We start from the raw sequence: 21,558 nt of genomic DNA on the forward strand, positions 1-21,558 counted from the left end.
TTGTCATAGTGACACGGGCAGCAAGCTGGTCTCTATTGAGGTTTGAGGTTTGGGGAGGGGAGAGGGGGGTTGTGGAGGATGTGTTGGTGTTGATTCAGATCAGTTTCAACCCTTCATCCCTTGCACTCTGTCCCTCAATCACACCCCCACCATCCCTCTCCCCCTCTCTTTCCCCCTTACATCCTTTCCCTCCATCTAGCCATCACCTGCCACCCCAAGGGTGTAATACAGGCAGGCTCAGTGGAGAGGAACGGGTTAAAGAGAGAGGCCGGGCTGCTTTTTCTGTCTCACTCTTTTTCTGTATGTGTGTGTTGAGGTTAAATACTCTCTTTGTGGTGTACGTGAGGCTGTGAGTCAGGAGGGGGACGGGAGGTGAGGGGGAGCAGATGGACAGCCTCTCTCCTCTCTGTTGTATTGTGTCCACATATATGCTTTCTCCCTCTATTCTTTTAATCAATCTCTCTTTCCACACGTTTCCCCCTCCAGCTTTTCTTTCCCTATGTCTTCCTCTTTCCAAGCACTGTCTTTCATCGTGCTTTTCTCTCTCTTTCACCCTCTGTTGTCTTGTAGCAGATGGCAGCGTGGGGCAGCAGCAGAAGCAGCAGCAACAGAGCAGAAGCCAGAGTGTGAGCAAGAGAGAGGGGTAGAGGGGAAGGGGGTCGTGGAACGAGGAGGAGGAGGAGAAAGGAGGTGGGGGTCAGGCATATGGAGAGCCTGGTTAAGGGGCCTCCTCAGAGGGAGTGTGTATATGCGTGTGGTAGTGTGGTGAATAGAGGAGGGGGAGAGGCAGGATACAATAGAAGCCCATTAAGACAGAGATTTGACTCTAATAGACAGAGAGGGAAAGAGACAGGCAGACAGATAAGAAGGCAAACATGTAGAATGGTGCAAAGAAACAGATGGAAATTGTGTTTTTTAGCCATTCTTTCTTTTGTAGCAGCCTAAGAATCTGCCGTCAAAAAGGCCCCTTCTCCTCTCTTCCCTCTGCTGACTTGTAATAACATTAAAATTTTAGGTTATTCCATGTGGGAAAGCTGTCGTTTTGCAAACCCCAAAAACAGCAGCCTAAAAAGATAAATCCGAGTTATGCAAATTGCCTTTTTACACTAGAGACGTGGCAGAATGTCAACAAAGGCTGTTCTTGCAATCCCTTGTATTAGTATTTACCCCTGACCATTTTATATGATTGTCCATATTCACAGTGTAAAATTTAAATACCGCACGGATCCATCGCTGGCATTGATAATTACAGTGCACAGTGCAGTGCATCACATTTTATAGGCTTAAAAGTTATATTCATTTGACTCTACGCCTGTCAATGATGACCAATAATGGCCTGGATTTATTTACCGCTCTCTATAAAATGCTATTTATTATGCAGTGAACATGGCTGCAAAGGCAAGAGAAAAGAGCAGAGTTAGCCTGTCTTAAAGGGAAGGGAAAGGGGAGTTTCATCCACCTATCATCTTCATAGCGAGCATCCATAACCGAGGAAGTCAATGAGGAAGCGTAGTGTGTCAGAGGACAGACCCAAACACACATTAACGGGATATGATGGGCTCCCCTTCTCTGTCTCCAGCTGACATCACACACATGCTGAACGTCCTCTCACACACGGCTCTTTGTCTGGGCGCGCTGTGTGTGTTTGGAAGATGAATGTGTGTGTTTTAATGGATTGGGTCCTGGGTCAACCACTGCATCACTCCTCCAGACACACACTCTTCTCGCGCGCACACACTTAGAAACACACACTGACACGCAGTTAGCGGTCCGATGCCTTCACATGGGGGAGCGTGCGCTAGCTAAAATACATCCACTCTTTTACTATCTCTTCTATACACACACACACATACATACAAATCATGTTGAACAGCGATTGCAGTTAGAGAGAGTGTTTTCCTGGTTATCTGTCCAGTTCCCTGGACGTGCCAAATGTGGCTCTTAATCCATTTCACTATCTGTGGGGAGAGATAAGCCAGAGCTTTTCCAGGAGTCCAGACCAGGCCTTGTGTTGTTGTTGTTGTGTGTATATGTGTCTGCGTGTGTGTGTGTGTCTGTATTAGTGGGTGCACGCGAAAGCTCGACGGTAAGACACACACTTATCTTGTCTTGACAGCCCCTCTGCTTGGTGGTCCTCCTGGCTATGTGTGTGTGTATGTTGCTGCTTGGTGGTCTCCCAGCAGTGTTTGGGATTATTATGTGTTAGTCAAGTGCATTCACAAGGAAATTAATGCTGCCACAGTCGCCACGCCAAGTGTGTGCATGCAGTACGTGCACATGCGTGTGTGTGAAATGGTTTGCCTTTTGATGTGAGCTTTTTTATCCCTGGCTGAAATGGCGGTTGGTGACCTGAGGGACTTGATGAGCTCATAAAATAGGAGTGTGTATGGGTGTGTGTGTGTGTGTGTGTGTGTGTGTGTGTGTGCGGGCGTCAGCTTGAGCGGATAGCATCGTGCTTACCCACAGAGAGCACCCCCTGACTGATTTATGAATATGTATGAACATGAAATGATCACCTATAATATGGCCTGACCCACCTGTCATATTGGAGTTTTTTTCTCTGGTGACTGTCACTGTGGTCCAAAGACCCAGGCTTTTATATTCAGTGTGTGTGAGTGTGTGTGTGTGTGTGTGTGTGTGAGTGAGTGTGTGTGTTTGTGTACGTGTGCCCTCACTGTGCTGTCTTTGAGAGTACGGATCGGGAATGCTTTAAAGGGGCGTTTCCCTGTAGTGGATGGGGGGATGGGACATGTGAATGTGTTTGTGTGCATGTGTGCTCGCATGCTGGGGAGGGGTGAGTGATTTAGCACCGCTGAAACACCAGCTGTCCATCTGTGTCTGACCCCCCATACACACCCCGTGCACACTTGAAACACACACAGACACACACACCGACACGTCTCCTCGCGTCTAAACTCTGAGCTGCTCTTCAGTATCTCTCAAATCTGAAGAAAGTCCAGACAAAACACAATCTGTTCATCGGCCTTTCTCCCTCCAAACACAGGCACACTCGTGCTCACATTCATCATAACACAGACTTACATTAATTTCCTTTGGATATAACTACTGTTTGCTTAACCCTAACCCTCAAGCCAAGTCTTCCTACTAAAATTTAATCATTTGCCTTATTATCAGAAGTGAGATGAATCCCCAGAAACTGATTGTCTGTCCCTACAACACACACACACACAAGTGCACACACACATCTACACACACACACTAAGGAAGACTGCTCCCTAATAAGCTCTGCGGTAGTGCTGGTGCTGCAGTGTATCCACAATGAATGACTCTGCAAGGTCACTCCTAGTGAGCACATGTAAATGCTACACACAAACATTCACACACACACACACACACACACACACACACACACACACACACACACACACACACACACACACACACAGCCACACAAAGGAGCGCTGAAGGCTGGCAGCAGAAGAGGTGAACTTTGACCCTGCTGGACATTCAGAAGTCGAGGTGATAGCTGAACTCCACAGTTGTATAAGCCCTAGTGTCTGTGTGTGTGTGTTCGTGTGTGTGTGCTGTGTGTGTCTGCCTGTGTGTGTGTGCTGTATTGTTTGTTTGTGAGAGTGGGTCAGGGTTGAGACAACTGGAGTCTGGCCTTTGCTTTCTTAGCCTCAGGGCTGGATTTGGTGTCTGTGTACGCGCATGTGTGTGTGTGTGTTTGTGTTGACCATTTGGTTGGAACTGTAGCTAATTTCTCAATCAGACACACACATACCATCTTCTCAATCTGTCCTAAAGGTCAAGACCTATTCATTCACTATTGTATCCAGTCTCAGTGGGTTGCTTTTCCTCTTAAGTCTGATGCAGGGCAGCAATAATAGGCAGTCTAGCTGAAGGTACATTTTAATAAAGACCTGAGGCAACTACACTTAAAGAAATGCCAGTGGGTCACTTAGGCAGCATCTGCCAGTGAACATGAAGGCATTTTGTGTTGCCTTTTTTTTCTGGCAAATATATTTTTATATTTTCTAAAAACAAAACAAACCCAAAACAAAACAAACATATCAGGTTCTGTCTTTTAAAGATACAGCTGATAGGCTTCAGCCTTTTTCAAACAGCGTGACATTACCCAACAGAGATGCACGTGAGAACTGTCTGAAGCTACAATTAAACATCAACTTCGATTAATTTAACCTGCTAGCTCTGAAATGCAAAACCTGTGATATTGCAATATTTTTATTTTTTTGCATCATGCCTGTCTACATTGGGTAGTGTAGACAGGAAAGCAGGTGAGGGAAGAGAGGAAACTTGGACCTCTGCATTGGCCTTTTGCATATGGCTAATGTAGATGTATGAACTATACCAGTATCAGTGTAACAGATATTTGATTGCACAGATTTGAACAGGTCATTTACTAGTTAAAAGGTTGGTGGTTGAATCCCCGCCTCACTCAGTCTGCACGTCGCACGACCCAGCCCCAAACTGCCCCTTCGATTCTGATGTGTCCGTATAATGAAGCCTAGGTTATACTCTGTTGCAGACATGGAAATGGACATCATTCATCAGTCATTCCTGTTATACTTCTCTAAAATCTGCTGCTTGTGGTGGATGCTTGGTTGGTGCATTATAATGAAAAGTTGGCATGGACAGCTCTACGTGGTCACAAAAAACTGACAGGTGTCTGCACTGACCCTCGCACCTTCTGAAGATGTCATTTACTTTTACCAACTTACCATAATTTGCCACTGGGATCTAAGTGGACCCTAGCGGACTTTTGGACAGCAAGCCCTTAAAGGCATAGCATAAAGTGCACTATAAATGTGTGTGTAAATGGCTGTGAAAAAAGTGCTTTGAGTCTTCCATTACAAGAGCTCTTCCATTACTAAGTGCCAGTATGCTTACCATTTAATAATCTGGTGAATTCACAGCGAGTGACTGGTTATCCTGCCATTTGAATCCTCTAGTAAGGCAGTACTCTCACCTAAACCAGAGTATTTCTAGCAGTGAGAACATGTGCAATGTCTAAACCAATATTTGTGGTTCTCGTGTCTAAAAACCTCATATGGGTCATAAAAAGAACAAAAGTCAAACTTCCTGGAATATCATTCCTGAAATTAAAATAAGGCATAATAAGCTTATGTTTACCTCAAATTTGCTGTTGTTTGCTGCTGTGGCCAAAATCACTAAGTTTCACAAAGCTGTCATGGTTTTATGCCACTGGGCCATTGTTGTTTTTCTCACTCTAGGGGGCTTCAGCCTAATAGCAGAACTTTCACAGACTTCCACTGTTCCATTACCAACTCGTTTTTTATAGCATCAGGATGATCCCTGTAATGTAGATATTGACTGAAAAACCAACGAGAGATCGTGTAATCTCTCTTTACTGATGACTGATCCAGGCTATAATTTTATAAAAAGCATAAAATATTTATTACTGCACTGTTGAATAGTTGTAAACTCAACTGGAAGTTATGACTTGTTTATAAAAACGTAATTGTAATACATCATTTTGACATTGTTTGCCCTTTTTTATTCATTGAGGTCTTCAAAAAGAACAGATTGCAATAAACATCAAGAGCAAACTGTATAGAAAACACACAGGCCTGAATTTGATTTGTGCGACAGCACAGCGGTTGTGACTCACTTGACTGTGGGATGATCTGGAGGGCAGCCATTTTTGATGTCCTCTGCAGGCACGGATGATGTTGAGTCACAGCATCATGTGTTCCCGGTGGCTGCTTTGTTAGTGTGGCTCCATCATGCCTCTGCCCCTGTGGTTAGTCAGTGTGTGTGTATATGTGTGTGTGTGTGTGTGTGTGTGTGTCTGTCTGTGTGAGGAAGAGTGTATTCTGTGGTTTTGAGAGGAGGTCCGACAGGAATAGATGCGGATGTTTGGTGAGAGGAGTGAAGGAGACGGGGAGTCAAAGGAAGAGAAGGGAAGAAGGCGAAGAGTATTGACTTTCACTGTGTCTCACTGCAAGTGTGTTTGTCAGTGAAATCTGATGGGGCCCATCAGCTGTCTGGGATGTGCCTGTCAGAAGGTTGGGGGCGTGTGTGTTTCTGAAAGAGGTTACAGTGTTCACAACACATAATTCGATAAAAGACATTTTGGCATTTACAAATGTTTTCATCAAATTTAGTGGATTCATCTCTACTTATTTTTTTTTACACTGTATTGATGAATTGTATTGCACGGATGGATACGAGAGATTCACCAAGCCGACCTTTTACAGTTGTAATCCTTCCTTTAAGATAGGTACCGATACCAAGCCACAGTCTGATAACAGCATTAAATTATTAAGCTGTTATCATCACAGCCTGGAATTTCTTTCTTTTATGCATAAGGCTCAACTTCAACATTAAAAAATTTAATGTAGCAAATAAATATTTTCTGAATTGGTATTTATTAGTATCCGAGATAGGCTCCAGCCCCCACATGACTGAGAATTGGATAAACTGAAGAGGATTTATGGTATTTGAAAGCATATGAAATTAAAAGTAAATAATGTATTTGTGTTAGTCACCCGATAGATCACGCACTAGTTTCGCTTTCAGCTCAGTGTGAAAGTCATCAGGCTGCTGCAAACTGCTGTTACATATGGTGATGCTCATGCTTAATTTATGGTACCGCAGTTGTGTCCTTTTGAACAATTTCCGACCTACGCAAAAACGCTTTTGTGCCATCTTCCAAAAACCCAACAGCACGCAGCATGCATGCATAAGGCTATGCCGAACGCTAATTGGCTGCAATAGGCAAGGGAGCGACAAGCAGAAGTGCAAACAAACATCAAAGATTATACATATATATATATATATAGAAATATATATATATGTAGACGAACGGTAGAGCTTTCCGTACGACCACAACAGAAGCATGTTTGAGTCCTCAGTCTGAGGGCACCGCCTTTTACTGCTCGTCACACACATTGTGTGTGAAGTGGAGCCTACTAAAGATAGTTAATGTGTAAAAATAACAGGTTATGTTACCGTAACTTTAGCAAAACCTTCCGTACAACAAGTGTTGTATGAAATATGACAGTGAGATCAAGTTTAAAAGAAAGAGGAAGCTCGCTTAACCACAAATCAAAAACTGTTGTAAAGATACAAATAAAAGCTGTCGGTGGAGCTCCAATTAAATACCTCCACCCTGTTACACCTTTGCTTTTAGCTTCCTTCATGCTGCTTTAGTTCTCCTGCTAGCACCTGACGCACTGCTGCTAAAGCTGTAAAGCTAAACTGAATGGATCAGCTGTAGATCGTCACTGACTTCCGATTCAGTGTTTTGAATGCGGATCAGATCGATACACAATCTAAACATCGTAGAAGTGTATCGCTAAAAATTTTCAACCTAGCCCTTCCAATATTGGCCAGGCTCTAAAACTGTTATTATTCTTCAAGTGTTTGGTTTGAAAAGATTCTGAACTTTATATAAACACATCAATGCGCTACATGTTTCACACTGAACATTCAAAAGCATGGAAGCCAGCTGCTTTTTACAGTCTTTTTCTTTCTGCCCAGTTTTATCTCTTTGCACCAGGATTTGTAAAATAATCATGCTGCACTTCTGCTGTTTGTTTATGCTCGTTGTCTCTTAAGTATGGATACAGACATGAATAAATGATATAAATGTGTCTGTCTATCCTCTGTCTGTGTGTCTGTCCCTTGGGGCAGCTCAGACTAAACAAACAGCTGTGTTTATGAAGCAAAGAAGAGCCACAAGGGTCCTCTGTTTACTGGTCCATTTCAGCACACAGGCATACAAAATGTTCACATGCACGCACTGAAATACACACTCACGAATGCCCCATGCTCCTCATCTTTTACCTGCCCCGCTCTGTTGCTTATTTGACCCCTGGTGTTTTCTACTCTCTCTCTTTCCCTCTGCCCCCTCTGCTCAGTGCTCGCTCGCTCTCAGACCGAGAGGAATGCCACTTTGTGTGACCTCTCACCCACACCAAGGAGGGGTGCTGCTTTAGATGAGGGAGTGAGGGGGCAGCTGCAGTCATGTGCCTGGGCTTGAAGGGAAATGCACATACACACTCACACGCACTCACACACACATACACAGAGAGCCAGGTTTCTAGCTAGCTAAAGGACATTAATTCTGGCAGTTTTGTATACGCATACATGTAGTTGTTGTAGATGTGCTGCTCTCCTTCACCCACCTCTTTTTGTGACCATCTGAGAAAGTGTAGGATGCTGTGGTCTGTGTGTGTGTGTGTGTGCGAACACACGAGTGGAGTGCAGCCTCACACAAAGGCGTTATTGTTGGTGAGAGGGGGCCTGAGGGGAGGCAGGCAGTCTGATTGGTTAAGACTATTGTGTCTCACTTTGCCCATTCTCCCTGTCACTGAGGATGTCATTACGGTGGCTCTCTAACTTGTTCTCCGTCTCCTTCCTTGCCACCCCCACTCCCCCACACCCTTACAAGCCAGAGATCATCTGAGGACTTGAGATATTCACAGAAACATTCAGACCGAGCAATGAAAATGTTCCTTCGCAAACTTCAAAACTTGCCTTGCAGACACCAGAGTCCTTCTGCAAGACGTATATTTAGTCATCCATTAACAATTGTTTGCAGGCATTTTACATGTGACATGTGGCATGACACGCTAAGGTGTCCTCACTCCATATGCCATGACAAGCAGAAAAAAACATACATGAAATATACACTAATACATGAGATGCATGGCTAATGTAATGTGCAATGAGTTTTTCATTTGCTTTTCTTTATCAATATGAGTATGATATTGCAGTGTTATATAGTAATATATGCTGGATGGTAAAGAAGCGAAAAAACCTGCAGGTAATGTGGCTGCATATCGATTCACTAACCAGACAGACAACAATAACTTGCAGTGAATTATTTTTAAGTAGCTAATCAGTGAGTGGGGCTGTTACAGACTGCTGTTTGCCAGAGAGGAAGTGTTTAATCTCAGCGCAGCTTCTGTCTTGAATTACCCATCATTCCACACAGGAAGTCATCCCTTAGGACTTTGAGCAGCTCATTGGAGCTTAATTGTTTCCTGTTGTACAGAAGTGCTATGATTGGGTCATATGGTGCACAGAGTAAAGTGACCAACACAATGCGTTGGTTTTATACTATGTGCAGCATGCCTGTTTTGTTGTATAATTTCCTTACCCTAAAAGATACGCTGTTCTAACAACTTTCTGTAGTCATGTTGCATCCAAAAAGCATTACACTTGTTCTAATGTTGTACATTTTCTTTGTTTTTAAACTTATGTGCTGACTGACATCTATAGATTGTTTGAACACGTACATACAGGGAACAATTTGTGGATAATTGCCATTTAAAAAAAGTCAAATGTGGTTGTTAAAGCTATTCAAAAACCGGGCACACCAGCGCCCATGCACACCATTAATGCTAATAGCAGGGATTAGATATACACTATATGTAGCACGTAAATGTGTCTGTCATTACTGAGGGGGTGAAAACCTCCAAATGCACCATAATAGCATGCTTCGGTTCAGCCAATCACGGGCTTTGTTCAGATTGAGTCATCTACCTCTGAGCGTGTCTGAAGAGAGTGTGACAAGGAGACTCTTTGGTGTTTCGCTGCTATCTTTAGGAGCACTCCAATCTGAAGGATTACTGCTGTGGACGTAGGAGGAAACATTTTACTTGAGACCTACTGCTGTGCCTTGAATGCGGCTTGTGCTTTACAGCTATCTAAAGGAAGAATACACAATAGATCGAAGGCTTGATCATGCTCAGCAGGAAGGGTACATAAAAAGGCACGTAGGAAAGAAAATACTCCAGAAAAAGTTAGCTCGAGCCCCTTTTTTCCTACTGTGGCTGTAGGCTGAACACATAGTTTTGGAATTGCAGCATTAAGTGGAGAGTGGAAGTTTTTCAATGGAGCCCAGTTTCCAAACTTTCCCACCCAAGTTTCCCAGATGAAGCTTTGTCTGGCACAGATGCCACCAGATCTGAGATAGTAAAGCGCTGGCTGAGCGGGAATATGCTGAGTGAAAACAGACATGCAGACACACAAACAGAATTTTAGACAGTAGGCCTGATCCCAGTGATCCACAAACTGTCCCACCTTGACAACCCCTCCTTTTTCCTCCCATTTCTCCTCCCTCTTTTCTCTCCCCTGCTGTGGGTTGCCTCAGGCGCATGAATGGAAGTCTTTATTCCCGGGAGAACTGGTGGGAAGAACGAGAGAACGAGAAACAAGGATAAGGGGGTTGGCAAGGAGGGAGGGGGGAGGTCTGTGAGAGTGGCCACAAGATCAACACAGTGCCACAGCTCCTCTTTTCTCCTCCATCGCTTTTCCCTCCTTTTCTCTGCGCTCACCCCTCCGCCCCCTCCCTCTTCCCAACCCGCGCCTTTCTATCCCGTTTTAAGTGCTGTGGATACAAAGCCCTGTTAGTATTCATGGTGTTTGTTTGCAGAGGAACTCTGTGTGTGTGTGTGTGTGTGTGTGTGTGTGTGTGTGTGTGTGTGTGTGTGTGTGTGTGTGTGTGTGTGTGTGTGTGTGTGTGTGTGTGTGTGCAGACCTGTCAGAAACACAGATCACAGAGAAGCAGCGCTGTGAATGGAGCTGGGGAGAAGCGGGCGGGGTGGTGGGGTGGTAGTTCCCACAGGAGGAAAATGGTCAGCTCCAAAAAAAAGGGAAAAAAGAAGAAGAAAAAAAGGATGATGGGATGAAGGGGGGAGGGGGGGTTAGTGCACAAGGCCACGGGCGCAGAGGGAGACAGTATGGTGTCAAAACCAAGAGAGGCTGCGTGACAAGGTGTTACAGAGAGGAAAGGAGAGGATCATATCAATCATAAGGTTTCGGAGGGGAACCAGTAGCAAACGAGTCTAGGCACCTCTCTTCTTGTTTTTCTGCTGGTCCTCTTCTTCCCTCCCTTTCTGCTGCTCTCATTCTTTTAGTTGCACCCCATTCCTTCCTCCCACTCTCTCCCTCTCTCCCTTCTCTCTCTCTCTGTGCCTCTCTCTCTCACTCTCTTTTTCTCTTTGTGTGTCTGTCTGGACAGCTGCCCAGTTCCATACACAGGGAAAAATGAAACACTCTAACCGCTGGGCGTGCAGCCAAATAAAAGGCTGCGAAAAACTATTTGAAGGGCAGCGTGTTTGTGTGCGCCTGTGTGTGTGTGTGTGTGTGTGTGCGCGCGTGTGCGCGTGCAAGGAGGTTGTGTATATGTTTGCCCCTGTATATGTGTGTGTTTATATGCGGGTCTGGTTGTGAGATTTGGGTGTGCCTGTTTAGGGTGTTCTTTCCCAGTATAATGGTGCAGCCAGGGTGCTATGTGCATGTGTGTGTGTGTGTGTGTCAGGGAGCGGGAGCAGTTCCTGAATTTCAGTTTGTTGGTGGAGAAATTAAAGGTTGCAGGAGAGGAAAAGGACAGCAGGGACCGGCACATACCTCCCCTCACATCAAACTGGAGGATAGAAGAACACTGTGTTTTACATCCAGATTGTCATTTAAAACAGCCTGCTCAGCGTGATACATTTATACACACACACACACATGCACTTATTTGTCAGTAAATATATGCTGACTCATTTGCAAAGTGCCTTTCAGTTGGGTGATTGCAGCACTTAGTCACATATTATCCATGACCTCCTCCTCCTGTGCTCTGACCTTATCTGATGGTTACGTCACCACCGGAAAGGAATGTACAGCTCCATATCTGCCTGCACTCAGGTGTTGGACAGCCAGCATTAAATCCATGTTGCTCCGGTGCTGATCCAGAGAAAGACATCTTAGAAAAAAGGCAGTTGACTCAGCCGTGTTGTAAACACAGCCCCAAGAGCTCCAAGGGCCCCGGGGGGAAGAAGAGTGCGTCAGATGGGTTGAGAAGCAAAGATGCTTTGGTTCGGCCCTGAGCTGGTGTTTATCGTTATGTGATCAGTAGGGGTCTTGTAGAAAGATGGCCTGTGTGGAAAAAGGTTGAAGCTTCACAGTTCTTTTTCGCTTGTGAGCTGCACACGGGTCAGAGTCCAGTGCTTATGCTCATTTCCCGACCGCTGCCCCCTGCTGCAGGTCAGCAGTAGCACAGGGAGATAATGGCTTATTCACAGAGTGCACCACAAGAGCAGGCAGTGTATAAAACAAACATTAGAAAAAAACCCATCTGAATCAATTTGCTTGCTTATGCAGGCTCTGGAGACCTATGAGTAACAAGTTTTTAGTGCATGGTATTGACCACCAGTGTGGTGATGAAAGGGCAATACAAAGCATGCAAGTGCAAATTTGGAGTTCTTTATGAAATGTAAATCAAAATGTGAATAAGTGAATGGTTAAGTGAGTAAGCTGACCCTGTCAGGAAAAGACAAAGAAGGAAAGTTTCACTGTGCTCACAGCAACAACAACAACAACAACAACAACTATGGGAGTGCCTCAGTTTGTATGGCAACTATTTGTATTTGCTTGCTGGAATATCAGACAATGCGTGATTTTTCCCTGGAAATGCTTTGTCGAGTATAAGAGGCATAGAGGAGGGGAGACGGAGGAGAGTGGTAGAAGGGAGGAAACTAAGAACAAAAAGCTGAACCGGTGCCAGCAACCCAGCTTCAACCGGAAAAAAGTAGGAGGAGGGGGCTTTCTATTTCTTAATTTTTTTTTCTTCTCTTTTGCTCTCCTGTCTCTTGTAGGAAAGGTGTCCCTCTCTTTATTATCTCTCTGTGGTTGCTTTGTGGTCAGTGGGGAAGATACATTTTCTCTGTGTGCGTAGTGTATGTCTGCCGGTCGCACTCTTAACCGCCCCCATCGCCCTGCTGTCTGTTTTTTTTCCTGTGCCCTCCTTTAACCTGAAACAGCAGGTATTCTAGGACAGGTTAAATGAGAAAGCAAGTGTGTATCAGGTGTCTGTCATCTTACCCCTCTGTGGACTCACAGCGCCTCTTCTCCAGTGTCAATGTGTATACACACACACACACATATACTTCACAACTGAAAGGATACCATGGCAGTGCGTTCAGGAGATAAATTTGAGCGTGCATTTACATACCTGCATTTGCTGGCTTCGTTAATCATTTACAGCGCTCAGCATTTGCGCACGTGCCCAGTATGTGTTTTCACCCATGTGTTGTGAGTGTTGTGCCTCTCAGCGTTTTTGTGTGTGTGTATGTGTGTTTTTGTGCTTGTGAATTCGTGCAGACTGCTTCTGGCCAATAAACAGCTTCTGCAACAAGTGTGGAAACATAATGAGTGTCACTACTTGACTACCGACAGCAGTCGGGAGAGCAGAGAGAGTGATAGGGAAGCAACAGAGGAGATGAAGGCTGAACTGGATGTTAGCAGGGAAGGGAAATATATGGCACTCTTGACCTCGCAAATATGTACGCTGTCATAAAAGTGCACGATAGATTTTATTGTTGTGCGTCTGCGTGGCTGTGTATATTTATCTGTGAAGAGGAGATATCTTATCAACTGACAAGGAGCTGCTCCATCTAGACCAGATTAGCGTTTTCAAACGTGTGTAGCCGGGATTTTGAGTCTTTGAAATGTGTGCATCTACTGTATACAAGCGTGAGTGTGTGCGTGTGCACTTGCACGCCCCTGTGTACATGCTGAGAGGCAGGCCTGTGGTTAGGTTACATCTCCCTGCAGCGCAGCAGAACAGTGTCTCGTTGCGTCATACTGAGTCTGTTAATAACAGGCTAAACCACAAAGGCCATCCGCTGCTCTATTTCTCATCTTCCAGCAGTACACTGATTATGCAGCAGTGATACATTAAGCAGAGTTATGTGGGGGCAATACAGTATATTAAGGTTTAGTATTTTCTCCTTTAAGTGGACAAGTCTAACCGAGCAGAGGCTTACTTCAGATTTGTGGCGTTTCAGTGAAAGAAAATGTATATAAATTATATCTTACTTCCGGGACATATGTTGTGCACGGCGCCTTCTTGACAGCATGACATTGCAGTTATAGTTGAGAAAAGCGTATGAGAGCTGTCACAAACATAAATATGATCTGCAGTAAATAATGATGGATCTAGTGCAGGGACGCAGCTTCGCTATGCTACTGTGTTTAGTACTCAGACACCCCCAACTTGATTCCCTTAGCTCTCACAGCATGCAACATCCTTGCCACAGGAATTTAATTACTCTGTAAACAAGCCTTTTGTTCTGTTGCACACTGTTTTCTCATGCACGCGAGATGCATGAAAATCTTCAGATCTACTGCAAAAGCTGTCATATTAGAGAAAATCAGAGATGTGATAAGTGCTGACAAAAAAACGATAATATATGCTGAACTGGTTGCTGTGCTATGCACATGTTATATCTGTGGAGATAGGCTAATGTTAAGAAGACAGGAAATAGAGCAGTCATAGTTTTACAATCACATTATCATTATCATATCATTCGTCTATCCCTGCAGCTATATAAGGCTGTCTCATGATTGCAGTTTAAATGTAGTCACCAGTCTTTGTGTCTCTTTTTGTGTCATCCCCAGACATATGAGCGCCAGTTCAGAATGCCAGAGCAGAGAGAGGGAGGCCTGCTGCAACTACTGGGAGATAATCCTTCTCTCAAACACCAGCTTCGCAGCTCCCTCCATCCTGCACACGCACTCTCGCACACACAGCAAACGCAGCTCTCCCCCACTCAGAAATTTCAACACACTCACGCACCCCAGCACCAAATCGGTACAGACTGGATTCCGTCTGCAGCACCTTCTGCGTCTCCAGCCCATCCTGCGGATTCTGAGGCAGCCAGAGACTTGGCAGCAGACAGCAGAGGCTCGTTGCTAGATCCGAGCCAAGCTTTCTCACGAACGGCGACGCAAAGTCCCTCACCTCAGCGGTCTCTGACTCCAGATCTGCAGCTGCCAGTGGTCACAGATGCCAGTATTCTCAACTTGACCTCTCTCAGCAGGTATATTTTAATTTCCTTGTGATGCATGATATCATGAACTGTGCACTGTGAATGGAATGTGAAAGTTACAGTAGTGAAATTTAAAAGGAAGATGTTTTAATTAACTTGACACGGTGATTCAAATTAGGTAGTAAGTATTCTGCGCAGTGTTGGTGAAATACAAAACTATCCATTCTCTTCATTTTATCGCACTCATCCTAATTATTTCTCTGTGTAAATCTCTCCAGGGGGAAGGGTCTGCAAGAGGTCAGTGAGCAGCTCTTTGGGAACATTAAGAGGAAGTACGGCAGGAAGGACTCCCAGAGGATGCTCTGTAATCCCCACAGTGCTGATTCACATTGGGGACAGCCAGAGAAAGGATCAGAGAGCCCAAATAATTCAGAGGAGAGGCAGAAGTACAGGCAAGAGGAGACAGCTGAGCGGTTCCATGAAGAAAGAGAGGAAAGGAGAAAAGAGGAACGAGAGCGAGCAATTGCTGGGAGGAAAGGAGACGAAGAAGACAGAGGGATGCCCATGCTGGCAGAGGAAGCGAAAGGAAGAAAGAGGCGGAGAAGGCCTTCTTTTGACGAGTCGTTTTCTGTAGAGGAGCAATCTCAGCAGCGGACTCTGGACTCTGATGCAACAGAGAAGCAGCAGCCTGGGCCTTTAGAAGCCAGAGGAGCACATAAGATAGAAACTCACAAAAATGATTCTCGATTCGTGAGTCAAGCTGATATCGGCGCAGAAAGGCTGGATAAAGCAGAAAGAGGAGATAAAGTTGACAAAAGAGAAAAGGGAGAGAGAGTGGACAGGGTGGAAATGGGAGAGACAGTTACAAATGGGGCTGACCAAGAGTCACATCTGAGCGCAAACAGGATGAAAAAGAACCCCTTGGGTCGTCCTAAGATCAGCGCGGACACCCTTAAACCCAGAGATCCAGCTCACAATCACATCAGCAAACCCAGTCTCAGCTTGAACCCTAGATTCCCCTGCCCAAACCCCAGCCCCAGCCCCCGGAGTAACATCAGCCCTATCCCCAGCCCCAGACCCAGGGCAAACATCAGCCCCAGTCCAAGCCCCAGATCAAGAGCCGATATGAGTCCGAGCCCAAGTCACAGCACCAGCTCTACGGCCAGTTCCAGACCGACCAAGGCCAACGACAGGTGGTCCTACCTGAAATCAAAAAGCCATGCCAGCATTACATCACCGCAGAGAGAAACCTTGGGTAGCCTCGCAACCTTAGCTGACCCGCCCTCTGCTTTCCCCATTACCCCTTCCAGCCCGCTCTACACCAACACTGACAGCCTGACAGTCCACACTCCCATTAAGAGGAAACGAGGACGCCCCAAGAAACAGCCACTCCTAACTGTGGAGACCATTCACGAGGCCACTTCCACCTCACCTCCAAGCCCATTGGCCCAGGAAACCACTGCAGGGCTAAATCGTAGGAGGAAGACGCACACACTGAACACTTTAGTGCAAATGGCCTCCACGATGACCAATGCCAACAGTCTCAAACTAAAGCGTGGAAGGGGGCAATCCAGGCCAGTGAATAAGACGAAGCTTGGGAAAATGCAGAGCATCCTGAATGAAATCCTTTCAGGATCAAGTCAAAATGGCACTCTGGCTCTGAAGTCATCTTCTGCTCCTGTTACCTCAGCTATGAGTGCCATGGCATCCACCATTGAAGCTCGACTGGGAAAACAGATAAATGTGAGCAAAAGAGGAACCATCTACATTGGTAAGAAGAGAGGGCGGAAACCTAGAGCAGAAACTCAAGGCTCCACTCCTCCCAAAACCACTCGGGACAAGCCAGCATTGTCTGTCTCCACATCGAGTCTCTACGAATGCCCCGCAGTGCCTTCCTCCACCTCATCTCCCAGCTCTAGTGCTCCGTCTATAAGAGCCAGTCACTCTGATGCTGCTATGCCCAGTTTGCAGCCCATTTCAGCCTTGCCCTCTAAACCAGCAAGCAGGAGCTTTCTCACTGGGGGATGGAAATTGTCTCCTCCTCGACTTCTGGCTAATTCACCATCCCACCTGTCAGAGGGGGCATCAGTGAAGGAGGTAACTCTGTCCCCCATCAGCGAGTCCCACAGTGAGGAGACTATTCCCAGTGACAGTGGGATTGGGACGGACAACAACAGTACCTCAGATCAAACTGAGAAGGGTCATGCCTCTCGACGAAGGTGCAGTAGACTGCTGTTATACTCCTTTACTTGCTTTATAGGCATTTTGTTCTGTATCGAATAGATTGGCACCCATTCATTTACCTGCTGTTTTAATGTGATTTATGTTGTGTTTATACAGGTACTCATTTGATCTGTGTGGGTTTGAGGCTGCGGAGGCAGCAGCTTTGGAAGCATCCAACAGAGGTGGCAGAACACGCTGCGAGCGCCAAGTAACGGCTGTAGATAACTTTCTGTCGCAGCAGGAGAAGAAGCAAAAGCATCATCGGCGGAAGAGGAAGTGCCTACAGAGTCGGGATCATCTTCATTTTCTCTCTGAACTGGACGAGGTTAGAAACACTGTAACAAATCCTGCGTGTGAGCCTTTAACAATCGCTCTAATGTACAAGCGTGCACTAAAGGGTGTGGGTTTGTTTTTCTAAATGTTTCCTGTTTCCTTCCTCCCTGTAGGTCGTGTTAAAGCTCCAGCAGTTACGAGTGTCTCACAGACGATTCACCTGCTACCCCCAGCATCCCTATCCTTCCATTTTCCGCCTCAACTTCCACCATTACTACCCTATTACCTACGACTCGTACCCTTGTGACTCCAGTTCATACCTCCGCAGGAGTGCTGATCTGAAGGCTAAGAGGAGACGCGGTCGTCCAGCCAAAGCCAGCGAGCCAATCACATCAAAGCTGCCTTTTGTTCAAGGATATGGTTATCCGCTGGCAGGGGGAAATTACTATGCAGCACCGTATGCGATGCCTTACGCTCCTCCTCTGAGTCTGGGCTACTTTCCCCCTACTCCCCCATTTTATCTGCCCCATCACTCGCTAGGACCGGCGCCCCCATCTCCCTTCATGAGACCTGCTGTGCCCCCTCCCAAGGCTTTCCACTCCAGCGGACACTCAAAAATCCAGCCTGGTGCCAAGCTTTGCACCACTAGTGGTCCACTTCAGGGGCCATCTGTAAGGGGAGAGGGTTTGGGATCCCTGGGCAGCAGCAGCACAGGTGGTCTTGCAGGGGTTCGTCTCCACAAGAGGAAGCACAAGCATAAACATAAGCACAAGGATGAACCTCTTCTTTCACCACGAGACCGGCAGGACTTGGGAGGGCTTTTCAGCGGAGCTAAGACCAATGCACGCCTCAGCATGCTGAGTGAGAGGAGAGACTTGGCCAGTCAGGGTCCTTCAAAGCTTCTGGACAAGCAGAGGAGCAATGGCAGAGGCTCTTCAAACCTGGGATCCAGCTTAGGGATTTTTGAGTCTGACCAGCTGTCATCACACTCTCTTGCTGACAGTCAGTTCCATTCCCTTCAGACTGGGCAGCCTAAAAAGAGCTTCATGGGCAGCTATAGTAGCCAGTCGCAGCGGTCAGAGTCAGCGTCTGACCTATTTTCGGGGTCACAAGAGGACGAGTGCGGCGGAAGGAGCAGGCGGACGAGGCTCACTGTGTTTGGAGATCAGGGCTTAATGTCATTCCAAACGACGAGGCAGGAGCCAGAACAGATGAACAAGTGTCCCAGTCCCTCCCTCACTGGTAAGAGAATACACTATATTTATGAGAAAGCACACTGCATTGTATGTTGGACTTATAATAAAAACAGCAGCAGTTGTTTTCTACTCACTGGGACAGCATGATAAAGCACATTGCTTTCTTTAATGAAGTGTTGGAGGTTTGAGGTTTGCCTAAAACGCAGTAACTCCTGTTGTTTGCTTGTCTTTGCTTGTCCAAGCCGTTCATTCATGGCTATACACAGGCTCACCCAGTGTTCCAAATCTGAGCTGTAAATATCATTCACTGTACAGGGGCCTACAGAACCATAATGTGACTCCCTAAAAGTAGCATCCAGGAGCTGCATTTTCCAGTCTAAACTACAAATGTGCTCACCCTGTTAAATATCTGCACACCCGCTATAACATCAACACGGCCACCACTTTGAAGCAAATGGTTATGTTAATGTATTTGACTGCTCTGCATGACTGATGTTCATTTACAATTAATATACTGGAGATTAGCATATAATTGCACAGTTAGAGCTCCGGTTCCCATTGTGCTTGTAGAGGGGGGATAATGTTTAGCCGAAGTATGTTTTATGTTAAGTTACATGTGCACAGATTTGCGTTTTGGATTGGTGGTGAGAGAGATATGTCCTTTACAAAATAACAGCAACGTTGTTGTGTCCATTATCTTAAATGTGGTGCACATGTTCTGTTACGTGTTTATGTGAACAGACAGCGGTGCGTCCAAGTAATGTCCAAAATGTATGAACAGCTGTTTGCACTTGTTCCTTAGTGATTTCCCAATGTTTATGTGCGCTATATAATGCGCGAGGGAGTGAAGAGTCCAGACACAGGCTTACTTTACCTCTAAATAAACCCATGAATGGATCACACGTGGAAAGCTTATGATCTGAAGCATCGGCAGCGTGTAAGCAGCTGACATTACCAGCAGTGGACCTTATTACATCACATCACTACTTATATAAAACAACAAGGTTCCTATCTGTTAGACAGAAGTAGGAAGCCGGAATTTATTAATGAAAGAAAAACTATACAAATGATATTTGATACATGATACTATGCTAGCCCGTGGAACTGGAAGAAAGAGACACATACATGCTTTTACTAATCACTTATATGTGATCAGAACTGTTAATGTAGCCAAATGAGAGCATGTTTGCCAAAAAAAAAAAAGGTTATACATTAATATTAAACGCTGTTCCTGAGTGTTAATTGACTTCTGTTATTTGCTGGATTATCACATTTAGTCAGTTAACTGGGTTTTCCCATTTTAAATGTAGATTTAGTAATGCATGTCAAGGTGATTCCTATTATAAATATGCTTATGCACATCATTATCGGGGCTTAAAGCAGACAAAGAGACTGGGTAGCACCGAATTCTCACCACCCAATGAATGTGTATTTTGGTACATTCTGTATTCTGCTGTCTTTGAGCACATCTGGCTGGGGATAAAGAGAACGTAATGCATGGATGGAGACGACTATAATTCACCAATCTCTCCTACCTCCCCACCCTGCCTCCCTTCCCTCTCTCCTGCCAATGCTTTTGCCAGAGATATATTATTCACACAGTATGATTTATTTTCTACAGACACGCCGTAAAAGGCCCTTGCCTGTGTTAAAAGAGCTGGCTGGTAGCCAGGGGTTTAATGACTGGGGCCTAGTCCAGTGGCGGGGAGGAGAAGCCAGGGGCTCAGTTAGAATACACCCCCCCACCCCAGGGGATCCAGGACGGATGACTCATATACACCCCTCCCCCCCTCCCCCCATAATGACTCCTCCTCCCCCAACCCATCCATATTATCCCTCTAGTGTTGTTATACCTCTTCTACCCTCTGTGTCCTTCCCTTCCCTTTTGCTGCTTCTGCAGTTCTTGCCCTTGCTTTCCCCCTCTGCCTCTCTCCCGTGGTTCCCACATCCACACGCAGATTTCCCCTTGTTCCTCTGCCTCATCTCTCTCTCCATCTCCCCCTTCTAGCTCTCTCCTTCTTCCCTTTCACTTTTTGCTTTTTCCCTTGTCTCCCCTCCCCCTCATTTTCCCATTACTCTCTTTACTCCCCACCTCCCCCCCACACACACTCCTCCTCTAGCATGACTTACTGCTTCACTTCACAGCTTTAGTCCAATTAAAACACAGACGCATGTGCATGAGAATGCTCGCTGCACATGCAGGCGCAGGCCCCCGCATACACACAGATATACGGGTCCCCATCCAGATGTAAAATTCATACTATTATCTGAGCGTGCAACAATAAGTTTGTCGGTCATGGACAAATCATTAAGCACACGCGTGTCTCTGCGTGTGTTGTGCGTTTGCTTCTTAAGCAGACCTCGCTGAATCAGTTGTAACTTTCTTACATGAATGTCTGACTGAAAGTCTTTAATGAATAATTCGGAAAAAATTTTTGTGGCAAGTCAAGCCAAGTTGTATTTATTTTGCCCAGTATAACAAATCACAGATTTGCCTCAAGGGGCTTTGCAGTCTGCACAGCATATGACACACTTATCTGGACTGATCCCCAGTCCAGATAAGATAGGACATGTGATAGATGCTCTGTGTACGCCATAAAACAACATAGTAAATTACCAGTGTAAACAGTCAGGATGACAAAAATAATACATAATAGAGAAGCGTAGATTTGGGAGGACATCAAGCAGCTTTCGGTTAGGGGGTCGAGAGTGCAAGAGGAGAAGACGAGGATATAGATTAAGATCCAAAACATCTGGAAAGAGGCACCCACTGCCAGGATAGAGAAGTGACCGGACCTGCGGTAGTCCGGCAAGTCACGCAGCTTGTTTAAACACATGCACAGACCTTCATCCAGAAAAAAAATTACACTAAATGACATACATCAAGGATTATTTTAATCTGTCTCCGAAAAGTGCTCTCAGCTACAGCACAGGCAGTGGATAAGTGAGCATAGCTGTGACTTCCTATTTCACAGAGAAACAGGTTCTCGGTACTATACTGCCTCTCACACTGCTGAAGGTCACTGGTTTTATGTTCCGTGTATGGAGCTCATAAATTTCTGCTACTTTGTAGTGTGTGTGTGTGTGTGTGT

General features: G+C 45.6%; 1 protein-coding gene across 1 annotated transcript in view; it reads left to right on the forward strand.

Moving 5' to 3' along the window:
- Positions 1-21,558, forward strand: part of setbp1 (SET binding protein 1) — a 37,885-nt gene that overhangs the window by 9,871 nt on the left and 6,456 nt on the right. The window contains exons 3-6 of the mRNA XM_084945453.1: positions 14,404-14,825; positions 15,053-16,993; positions 17,115-17,322; positions 17,444-18,512. Of these exons, the coding sequence (XP_084801579.1) occupies positions 14,404-14,825; positions 15,053-16,993; positions 17,115-17,322; positions 17,444-18,512 (3,640 nt within the window). The remainder of the gene's footprint in view (positions 1-14,403; positions 14,826-15,052; positions 16,994-17,114; positions 17,323-17,443; positions 18,513-21,558) is intronic.

Source organism: Perissodus microlepis, chromosome 12 (genome assembly GCF_051167445.1).
Source record: "Perissodus microlepis isolate ML-2025 ecotype Zambia chromosome 12, ASM5116744v1, whole genome shotgun sequence".
Taxonomy (NCBI): domain Eukaryota; kingdom Metazoa; phylum Chordata; class Actinopteri; order Cichliformes; family Cichlidae; genus Perissodus; species Perissodus microlepis.